Source organism: Corvus moneduloides, chromosome 22 (genome assembly GCF_009650955.1).
Source record: "Corvus moneduloides isolate bCorMon1 chromosome 22, bCorMon1.pri, whole genome shotgun sequence".
Classification (NCBI taxonomy): domain Eukaryota; kingdom Metazoa; phylum Chordata; class Aves; order Passeriformes; family Corvidae; genus Corvus; species Corvus moneduloides.
Window position 1 is genome coordinate 4,804,398 of NC_045497.1, and position 11,305 is coordinate 4,815,702.

The following is an 11,305-nucleotide window of genomic DNA, read 5'->3' on the forward strand; positions in this document are numbered from 1 at the left end:
TGTGAGGGCAGTTTCTTGCCTTGCACTCTCCTCGTCTGACACCTTATTTCTCTTTCTCTCCTCTTCCTGTCCTACCTTCCATCACTCTTTAACAAGTCACTTCATTTTTTAATGTGTGCATTGACTAATCCAACCCTGCAAAGAGGGTGAAGTTCACCCTGATGCAAGACTCTGTGGGCATCAAACTCGATGTTTGCAGTTGACATTTTGTAGTGGTTTGTCCTCCCCTTTTTACAGAGATGTGGGTTGTGAAAGGGAGAGCAAGTGTGCATGTGCTCACAGCTGAACAGTATTTTGTAAATATTTCCTGAGAGCTTGTGAAATTTCTCACATGTTCTTGATTTCCCTTCAAGTCTGCAGTGTACACATGAAAAATATCCCTTGGTCTAGCCCTGGGATCAGAAGTGAGTAAATAGCCATCAGTTTTACAAGCTTTGAGGAGATGCCAAGCCCTGATGGCCAAGGGTGATACGCTGAGACTTTGGAAGCCAGGCCAGCGCACAAGCTGCAATTTCAGCCATATGCTTTCTTACAGTTTTTAAGTTTTAAGCTTTTTCCTTGAAAATTACTTCCCCTGAGATAAGATTTCCCATGAAATGGCTCTGGCATATTTATACACGCTCTGAAGTTTCTGGTTAGCCAGATTCATTAGTGCTCTGGAGAATTTGAGGATATAAATCTTATCAGTCTGGGTGTGTTTGGGTTCACAGATGTGCCAATGACTTGGAAATGGGATTAATTGTAAATGTGACTTATTTGGGAAATGGCTGAGGACTTGGGTACTTCTGCATTTTAGCTTTGCTTGGGCACACTGAAGAGCTCTTTGGCCCTGCCAGAGATTACTTTTTTAGTACCAGTTATGAGATAAGCTTAACTCGTCCTTAAAAACAGGTATGTTAAAGCTCCCTGCCAGAGGTTTGTTGTGGGGAAGGAATACTGCACTCATAATACATAATTTTTAATGTTTATCTTGCTGTTACTAAATTAATTGCAGGGATGGAGCTGTAAGCAGTGATGGAATTCAGACTTTTTTCTTTCTGTTCTTTCAACTTTTGGAAAACTCAAAGATTCTTTAGTCTTTGAAGTTTAAGTGTGCTTATTTTTAACCATTAAAAAATCAGTATACTGGTCAGATTCATACAGACTCAATACACAGTGGTGTGAGAAGGAACTATAACCCTGGATCACACGTCCTTGGAAATAGCACCATAATTTTGCATTTCCAATGTAGCAACCGTTTCTTCTTTCTTTTTGGATCTTGCTCTTGGAGTCAAAGAGCAGTCAGCTGATTGCAGTAACATGCTCCATTCAGTAATTTATTTTTTGCAGAAGGCAATGACTCACCATTTATAACATGGTGAGTGCTGAGAAGACTTAGTTGAAGAGCAAAAAGCATAGATCAATTCATTCATAAAATGTCTTAGGTAACAGAGATGGAATTATATTCCTTCCAGTAACCTTAAAAGAAATAGAAAATAAGGTTGTGTACTCAGAAAAAAATATTGTGGTTAAGTCTGTTTAGCTGCAGGTTAGTGTTTGAAGGACAGTGGTGGGAGCCCCCTCTCATACTTGAGACTGATGTTTTTGTCTCACTAGAAAGAATTGTACTGGACAAAGCCCCATGATGGAAGTTAATGAACCTGGTGACTTTTCAAGTTATTTCTATTTCTGACCTCGCTGCTGGTGTAGAAATGCAGATAGGGTTGTCTGGTTATGTCTCATTCTAAGTCAGATCCATGCTCCATTATTTGAATGTTTGTGCCATGAATATTCAGAATTTTCTTTGTACAAGAAGCAGTGTTTAATTTTTACTGTGTTAAAAGGGAGTGGCAGGTGAAATGCTGCATATATGAGCTGCAAAATAAATTCATACTTGAAATTTCTCACTTTAAAAGTCTGTAGTAGGATGAATGCTTGTTTGAAATGCACTTGAGACACCAGCCTGCAACCAGCATTGCAAGTAATTACTAGGCTCAAAAAATACATACTACTGCATAGCAGATTTTGTCTCCAAACGTAAAACAAGAAGTAGAGAACACACGAGATATTCAGGAGGGTCTGTGGTTTTAGGATAAATTTATCATTCTATACATGTGTATAGCAAAAACAGGGAGACATTTGAAATGACATGATTCAGTAAAATTTCCAAGCATTCCATATGCTGGTCCTGTTAGGCTTAAGATCTATTTTTTTGTTTTAGCTTGTATTGCTTGTAAAGAATCTGTAACAGAGGATCAGCACTGGGACACAGGTCCCACTTGATACTCCCCATGTAACAGAAAATCATTGCTTGTATTAAATGAAACAAAACAACAGCCCTGGCAGTGAAAACACATCAAAGATTTCCATCAAACTGTTGAAGTCAGAAGCATGTTTTAATTATTTTAGATACGAAACAGAAGCAGTTCAACTCTTAACAAAAGTTTCTCACTGCAGATCATCCTGTGGGGTCGGACTGAGAAATGCCTGAAGGAGACCACGGAGGAGATCAGAATGATGGGGACAGAGTGCCACTATTTCATCTGTGATGTAGGAAATCGGGAGGAAGTCTATCGGCAAGCCAAGGCTGTGCGGGAAAAGGTCTGGGAGAACTCTGGTTGTGAAGGGGTTGAGGGAGCTGGAGAAAAGGAGGCTCACGGGGAGCCTTCTGGGTCTCCACAGCTCCCTGACAGGAGGGTCCAGCCGGGGGATATCAGGATCTGCTCCCAGGGAACAGGGACAGGATGAGAGGAAATGGCCTCAAGTTGCACCAGGGGAGGTTTAGATTGGATTTTAGTGAAAACATTTTCATGGAAGGGGTTGTAAAGCATCAGAACAGGCTGTCCAGGGCAGTAGTGGAAGCACCATCCCTGGAAGCGTTCAAAAACCATGTGGATTGTGGCACCTGAGGACATGGGTTAGTGATGAACACAGTGGTGGAGCCAGGTTCATGGTTGGACTTGATGATCTCAAAGGTCTTTTCCAGCCTTGACAATTCTGTGATTCTGTGATTCAGTATTTGACGAGAAAGAAAATATATTGGGAAAAAAGAAGGGTGACCATGCCAGTAACGTTGTACAAAGTCTAGCTACCTGTGTGAGGTGATCCAAAGGATTGCAAGGCCCATAGGCAAGAATGTTAAAAGCTGTGAAAATAATGATGTGTTTGGGCAGTAGTGGCTATTCAGCTCTAAGGTAACTGCCAATTTGTATGGGGAGATACAGTTTGTCACAAGTAATTTGCCTTTTTTTTTGCAGGTGGGTGACATCACCATCCTTGTGAACAATGCTGCTGTGGTCCATGGGAAGAGCCTGATGGACAGCGATGATGATGCACTGCTCAAATCTCAGCACATAAACACCCTGGGACAGTTCTGGGTGAGACAATCTCTTGTGTCCCACATAGTCAAAGCTGGGAAAGAGAGTGACGGATTACAGCCAATAGGTCTTTCTAAGGGATGCTTGATAAAACCAGTCTGTCTTAAAAACAAGAGAAAAAACGATGCGAGGGGCAATGGCCAGAGGGAGGAGATCAAAAATAAATACAATCTTTTCAGTATTACTCAGTATTTGATGCTCTTTATTCCCATTCTGTGATTTCCAGAAAAACATTTGATGACTTTGTCAAAGCCTGAGCTCACAGAGGAGTTTTCTGTATGGTGATGTGAAGGGAACATGAGAGGAGTGTGGGACTACATTGCTTAGGGAAGGGAGCTGTGAAACTCAGTCCATTTTGAATCAGACAATAGAAATAAAAAAGGGCTTCTTGTGATTTCATCTCTTTGTTGAAGACTTTATCCCGTACAAGTTCTTAAGCATAGAATGTACTCTGTTCATGGCCTTCATCTGGAGGTACTGCTTATATACGTGCTAGGAAAGACTTCTGTTGTGTTTCTACACAAACTTTGCCTGCTTAGAGTCTCAGAAAATGGCAAAGCAACAAGGTCCTCTGCCACTCCTTTCCTGACATAATGAACAGGACACTGGGGTTTGTCATGTCCGTGTCACCTTATTTTTTTCAGTCAGTGTTGTTTTTGATGTATCACTGCTGAGCAAATCTTTTTTATTTCTTTTCTTCTTTTAACTCTGTTATTCTTCAGACCACCAAAGCATTCCTGCCAAGGATGCTGGAGCTGCAGAATGGGCACATTGTTTGCCTGAACTCTGTCCTGGCCTTGTCAGCCATCCCTGGTGCCATTGACTATTGCACCTCCAAAGCCTCATCGTTTGCTTTCATGGAGAGCCTGACCCTGGGGCTGCTGGACTGTCCCGGAGTGAATGCCACCACAGTCCTGCCCTTCCACACCAGCACAGAGATGTTCCAGGGCATGAGAATCAGGTCAGTTCAGGGGAACTAGAATAAAGTATCTCATTTTAAATGAATCATCAAAATACACTCCTAATTAATGCTTCATTTAGTTAAGAGAATTTGATGTCTCATTTGGCTGCCTGGGAACAGAGGGTCAGTCTAGGCCACCTGGGACTCATCAGACTGGTTCCCTCAGTGTGCTAGGATATTCCTGCAGCCTGTTCTGGGGGAGACATTGGCTGCTACAGGGAGAACTGGAAGCTGTTTTTCCCTGCGTGTATTCAAGCCATACCAGAGAGGGAGGGGAGGCAATCTGCAACTGTGGTCATGCAAAAGGACCAGTCTACAAATTACTTCAGAATTAACAGTACAAGTTCCTTCTTTATTCACTGGAATACTTAATCCTTTCCCACTGAAAGGAATGACAGTCATTTACTGAAGTGAGACTATCAGTACCTCCTTTTTGCCCCTGTCCAAGAGAACAAGTAATGGCTATCAAAATTAATCTTTTACAATGGGTAAAATAACCTGTTAATACAGATTGTGCTCTCATAGTCAAGAAAATCTGCAGTGTCAAGCTATTGCAGGAGCTGGGAAAAGCCCTATGTTTGGTATTAAAAGCAATGGAGGAAAATATTTGTCTTTCACCTGTCAAGGATTTGAATCAAGCAAAGAGGAACAGAGAACAAATGGAAAAACACCAGCTCTGAAAAGACAGCATTTGGTATTGGTTTGCATTCAAATTAAGAAAAGCCTTGAATCAGGGCTCTGATTACACTGTGCCACTGTGGATGCTAAAAAGCAGGAGCAGAGGAAAATGCTTCAGCAGCTGGAAAATTCCTCTGCTCCTGCTTTTTAGCATCCACATGCCACTTCCCACTGAAGGCACCAACATGCACATTCTTAACTGTTTAGCTCACCCAGTAGTACTGGTTGGAACTGGGCGTTCTGCTTTCGGGCTTTTTGGCTGGAACTAGAATTTTCTGCCTCTTAGAGGAATAGCTGGTCCTGGGCATGTTTGAAGGCCAGTAACCAGCGATAACTTAGAGAAACAGGACTTGGGCAGTGATAACCTTAAAGAAAAATCTTGGTTCACATGTAATTATTTTATTTCTTACATTTTTTATTCAGGTTCCCTAGTCTTTTTCCTCCTCTCAAGCCAGAGACAGTGGCGAGGAGGACAGTAGAAGCTGTTCAGTTGAATCAAGCCTTCCTGCTCCTTCCATGGACAATGCATGTTCTTGTCATCCTAAAGAGGTGAGTATTTCCTTTGCCCAGCAATAGTCTCGCTACGTAGGGAAGGTTGGCTCTGTGTCTGTTCCCCGAGGCAAAGTTCAAGCTGACAGGAACTGCTCTCTCATCTCTTCCCTTGAAAGACAGTCATGGAAGCAAAAGGGAGATTCCCTTTGGAGATTTTTTGTCTTTGTAAAACTCCTTTATGAAACCAGTTTCATCCCCAGAATTTGGATTCCTGAGGTGTAAAGTGGATTTTTGTCTAGGGAATTTCTTAATAATTAACTTACACAGGTAGTTGATTGGGATTTATTAAGTCACTTGTTGGACTCCAGGCTTTTTATTGTGTGGGATTTCTGAGCCATAAGGCCTGGATATCCCAGCTGCATTTAGAGAGCATTGCCTATGTTACAGCAGTGAAACTATTAAATCAATATTTTTGTGTATGATCAGGACAGAAGTTTTAAGGTCCCTAAGGAAAAAAAAAGTCATAACTTCATATCCTGAAACAACCAAAGAGAAAGGACATTCACTGTTGTATGTCCATGACAGTTTGCACTAAAGCCTTCGGAAAACCTGCTGCAGTCAGGAACTGAAACAAGGCAATGAGACTTCTGTGGAAAATAATTTCAGTATTGCATTTCAAACAAGAAAAATAATTCACAGTAAATGCTTTGCTCTGAATGTAAAATTTGGGGTAAAAGTTCCCGGAAATTCTATTGACAAGAGAAAGGGCTGTTCCATTTTATTGTAAGAATTAATAGGTTATTTTCCATTACTGTAGCTGTCAGAAAATCAGGTCTCTATCCATGCCTTAGGATAAGGAGGCCACATGCCTTGCTCAACCAGATGGCAAGGTAACCAGAGAATTTAGGTTAAATTTGTGTACATCAAAATATAGTATTTGGAAGGAAGAAAACATAATGGTATCTTCCAAGTTACATCTTTTACAGACATTTTTTGGATAAACATTTCTGTAGAGAAAGGGTGACTGGATGGAACTTTCTCCCTGTAGGGCCTCCTCACAACAGGAAACTGATGCCAGTTTTGTCTGCGTCTCTCACTAGCTGATTTTTGAGCACGTGTATATTTATGTACATAAATGCATATTTACACATCTCTCATTAGAACAGATTAAGGGATTTGTCTCATCTGATCATTTTCTTTCTCCTTCTACCCCAGCATTCTCCCCCAGGCAGCACTTGAAGAAATCCACAAGTTTTCTGGGAGCTACACCTGCATGAACACTTTTAAAGGACGAACATAGACCTGATGGCTCAAGGACTGTTCCGCAGTGAACCCAACACAAGCATGAAAATCCTACAGGACTGTGAATCAGCAAGTCTTGGCTTTCAGCCTGCTCATGTGATTTGTGCTGCTCTGAGGCAACACATTTCTTGCAGGTCATATCCATAGTAACATGACCTTTGCACAGGATTGAGTGAGTGGACTATGGACCCTTGGAAAGAAAAACAGAAAGTGTGAAATGTTTCTATGGTGTTTAATTCTTTAGAGTTCAATTGTTAAATCTACTCATAGTTTTAAGATGTGATTTTTGTTTCTGAAGTGTCTGTGGGCTGTCTCAGTGGAGAGGCATCACATCCCATCCCAAACACACTTTGTCCCCTCTCTCCAGAGGAACTGCCACTGGTTTCATTTCAGCTTTTTGAATGGGGAGCTTCAAAATTACTTTGAAGAACTAAAAGTTATGAACATTTAATAGAAGTTTCCTTCCCTTTCTTCAGTTTCCATCCCATGGTGAAGTTGTTCCCAGCACACACTGGGGAAAGAGCAAACCATGAAGCAATGTTTTCTTTGCTGCAGGCTGCCTAGGACTTCTCTTTCTGCGCCCAAAATAGCTGTTGTACTTCCTCTGTGGTGGCTGGACAGGAAGGCTCAGGCAGCAGAGCTGAGAGTTTGAATAGTGGGAGATTCTTTCTGTCACTGAACTCATATGTGAAATTGTCATTCTGATTTTTTTTGTTGTTCATTTATGATAAAATATAAACATATTTTTAGCGTTAATCCCAGTTGCCACACATGTAGGCAGCAGCACATTTGGGATGAACTAAATCTAGAACTAAAATTAGAGTCTGCTTGTACAAACATACATTCACTGACATAATCCATGCAGACGAAAATCCATTGTATCAATCTGCACAGTGAAGTGGAATAATGCTCTAAAAATAGAAGAGACAGTACTGTCGTGCTTATGAGATGTGAAGTTTGGGAGCACATTTAGCAAAGACCTGATTAAATGCACGTTGAATTCATCTGGGAATGAACCCATTGTGCTTTAGGGACATTGAATCAGGTACTGATCAGCCAAAAGTGACAAATATACTTGGACTGAGGTGCCAGAAGCAGCTAGACATTATTTATTTTTGTAATTAAATATCCTTTTTGACAGCCTAGGAAGGGCAACATGGCATTCCTGTGCAAAATGCAGTGAGCAGCACATTGGAGCACTACTAACAGAGGAATTAATATAATTGCAATACAGGAAGTAGCAAGTCTAACTGGAGACACCTGAATGAAGTGCCTCAAGGATGGTTGTGTGATTAAAAGAGTGAATTTAGGGCTCTTGACTCAAATTTTGAGCTTTTCCATAAATGTCCTGTGTAGCCTGGGGCAAAATGCATCATCTGAAGGCGTACCCTGACCTGCAAAGCAGATATTTCTAGTGTTTCCCTACCTCAAAAGTTGCAAGTCTGACTACCTAAATGTCTGTTGAAAGCTCAGAAAATTCAAATGCAACGTGTTATAGAAAGGAAAAGCAGTATTTTTTCATAGACCAAGAGGTTCTATACAAAAATTTAGATGAGGAAAAGACCCATATGCCAAAATATATCATCTCCTAAAAGACATCTGAGGAACAGCAGAAAAGCTGCATTTGGAACACTCCTTTGGTTCTGCTGTGTAGAATGGAGACTTGCTACTGAGGGGCAAAGGTGTGAGTGTTAAAATCAGGTCTGACCTTACTGCAGACCACTGGATTTCTCTCTTCTGGAGCTCTCCAAGAGGAAGATGCTGCCAGAAGTGCCACTGGTGAAGTCCCTCTGCTTGGGTGAGTGTTTGGAGGGGCTCTCCTGCCAGGGTCAGTGCAGAACTATAACCTGGAGCACTGTGACACCTCTGAACATGTTTCTTAAAATGCAGTTTTTGTTGGAATTCCTGGATGTCTGAGGCTCTCTGGAGAGGATGCAAAGAAACGTCAGTCTCTCTGTGATTTTGAGGCCCACCCTAATAGATGCTTCCAGCTTTATTTTTTGTCAACTTTTTTGAGAAGCCCAGCTCACTGAAAGGTCAAGTGCCATGAAGGGAGAACCCTTCCAGGATCTGCCTGGAATACTGAAGGTACCAGGTTTATCAGGAGAGGTTTGGGAGAGGAAGGTATGATGATACCAACTTCCCCTTGTGCTCTCTGATCCATTCCAGTTCCTCATTAATCCCAGCTGGGTGTGCCAGGCTCGTAGCTGCAAGAGCAAACAGCTGTGGTGGAAGAGCAGTGTCCCCCTGAAATTAAACCTTTGTGCTGAGATTCTATTTATTGGTAGCTTCCTGATGCAAAAGTGAGGTAAAAACACACACTGGAATCTTCATTAATCCCCAAATCCTGTCCCTTAGATAGATCTGCTCTTTCCCTGCACCACACAAAAAGATGTTCCCTATCTCTAGAGTTGTCTTACACACTTAAGTGCTGTTGATTTCTTTCTGATGAATAGAAACAAGACAGAACATAGCTGAGACTTGTCATCTCTTCTCATACACACAGAATTCCCCCTCTCTTCCCCCAGGGTCCTGGAGTGGACAGCGGGTCAAATAGCAGTCACAGTGGGGGAGAGGGTTGCAGCAAACAGAAAATAATGAGGAAAACATTGACTTTGCTTTTCAGATAGCCAGGAAGAGTTGGGTAAGAGAGTTCCTTCCCTTGTGAGTGTTGCGAGGCAGGACAGTTTCCATCCAGCAAGCAACTGCAAATGTGAATGGAGACACTGAAGACTTTTTTTTAATAGAAAGACTCCTCTGGAATGGCTGCTGAGGTCTGCTGGGACCTTCCCACATAAGGGTAGTATTGGGTAATCTTGAAGTGCTGCAAATATGGACAAGCTTTGTTGAAGCCTAAGGCCTTCTACGAGGAATTTCCGCCCTTTGACCTTTTTAAATTTTGATTTTTTCCCGCTCTCTTTGCTGCCTCCTGCTCTCCACTGCGTAATTATTTTTTCCCTTCTGTTTTCCTATGTCATCACTGCACTTTTCTGTGCCACCATCTTGAAGCCAGATGTCATATGAGAGTCTGGAGTAAATCAAAATCGGGGTGTCCATTTATTATCCTGCTGGAGGAACCCAGGTGAAGCTGCAGGAGCAGGTCACAGGAGTTTCATAGGGAATTAGTTTTACTTGCTCCAAACTCTGAAGAAGTAAAAGAGTCCTTGCTATCGCTCTTATACAGGAGATTGCTTCTGGTTAAAAATTTGAATGGTAGAGTAACATGAGCTGATTTGAGACATGTTCCCCTGACAAAAAAAGGCCCAATTTAAATGGGAGGATTTTTCAGTTCCAGTTGGTTTCAGGGGCTGGTGTTTATACAAAGTGATTGTCAGAATTAGCAAGGCAGGGCAGGGAGAGGAGGAGTCCTTTGCAAAGGAATCTGATCCCTCATGTTCGATATTTCATTTTGTGGTTTTTGATGAGAAAAAAATGCACCCTCATGTACCCTTGGTGACCTTTAAAAAGGTCATTCCAGCCATGTCCCTGCCAATGGCATGTTTTTAGCAGAATGACAAAAAGGAGTGAGCCCTCAAAGTGGGAACTGTACCCTCCCCACTCACCCATTGTTCTGTTGAGGTTAAAAAGCAATAGAGTCCATCCCTCTAGTTCTTCTAGAACTGCGTAGAAAGTGCCTGGGCAAGCGATTCTGATGTTTGCAAAGAGAAACTTGTTGTACTTTTATGTAATGTGTTAATTAGTGTGGGTGGGTATCATCAGATCTAGTCTTGCAATCCTTTCCGACAACTCCCTGAACACTCCCACCTTCAGATATTAACAGATAGCACTTGCCAAAGCTCCTAAAAACCCAGTAACAGACTTAATGCAGGCAGAGCATAAGTGGGTGCATGTATTTCAAAGAGAACACATCTGCTTGTAGCAGACATTAATGTGGCCTAGTGCCTTCCTTGAGCTGAAATGCAACTGTTGAGAGAAGAATACAGGGTGACCCTTGGATCATCTCTCTTGTTTTTATTTCTTCATGTGGCTTCAATAAACTTAATCTGGGTGGCAGCCACTTTTTTGACAGCACTGGTTCCTAAATTTGGGGTAAAGCAAGATTATGTCAAATGCAGTATTTAACATTTTTACCAACCGCCAGCCCTGAGAATGAGAATATTCTGCACTGTTTGCAGCTCTCACCTCCCCGGCACTAAGATCCTGGTATGTTTGGAGTCTGAGCAAACCTGTCAGTCACCAGCAGCAGTTGCATTCTCTAGGGAATAGAATCCTCTTTGTCCTAATGCTTTTCTGAAGGAGATGTTGACCTGTGAGCAGTGGCAGCCACAGATTCAGGAATGTAGAGAAAGACGAGTCAAAACAGAACTTCACCTGCTCCCTGCAGCTCATTGTCTTCTATCCAGTTTCCTGTGGGAAGATGGCAATTCAGATACTTCTTGCCCCCTTTCCCACCTCTGTTCTACTGAGGTCACCTCAGCACCTTCCTTCAGTACCTTCAGGGAGCCGAAGTTTCAGCACAAACACCCCTGTCTGTCTTCGAGGAGTTGGATCAGCT

The 11,305-nt window shown here is 42.1% G+C and overlaps 1 protein-coding gene across 4 annotated transcripts in view; it reads left to right on the plus strand.

The window, feature by feature from the left end:
• The window catches only part of DHRS3 (dehydrogenase/reductase 3), a 30,469-nt gene extending 19,365 nt beyond the window's left edge, over positions 1-11,104 (plus strand). For all 4 annotated transcript variants that reach the window (XM_032131505.1, XM_032131507.1, XM_032131508.1 and 1 more), the window contains 5 exons: positions 2,437-2,580; positions 3,237-3,356; positions 4,079-4,317; positions 5,419-5,544; positions 6,703-11,104. In XM_032131505.1, coding sequence (XP_031987396.1) covers positions 2,437-2,580; positions 3,237-3,356; positions 4,079-4,317; positions 5,419-5,544; positions 6,703-6,787 — 714 coding nt within the window. In that variant the 3' untranslated portion in view covers positions 6,788-11,104. The remainder of the gene's footprint in view (positions 1-2,436; positions 2,581-3,236; positions 3,357-4,078; positions 4,318-5,418; positions 5,545-6,702) is intronic.
• The last annotated feature ends 201 nt before the right edge of the window (positions 11,105-11,305 follow it).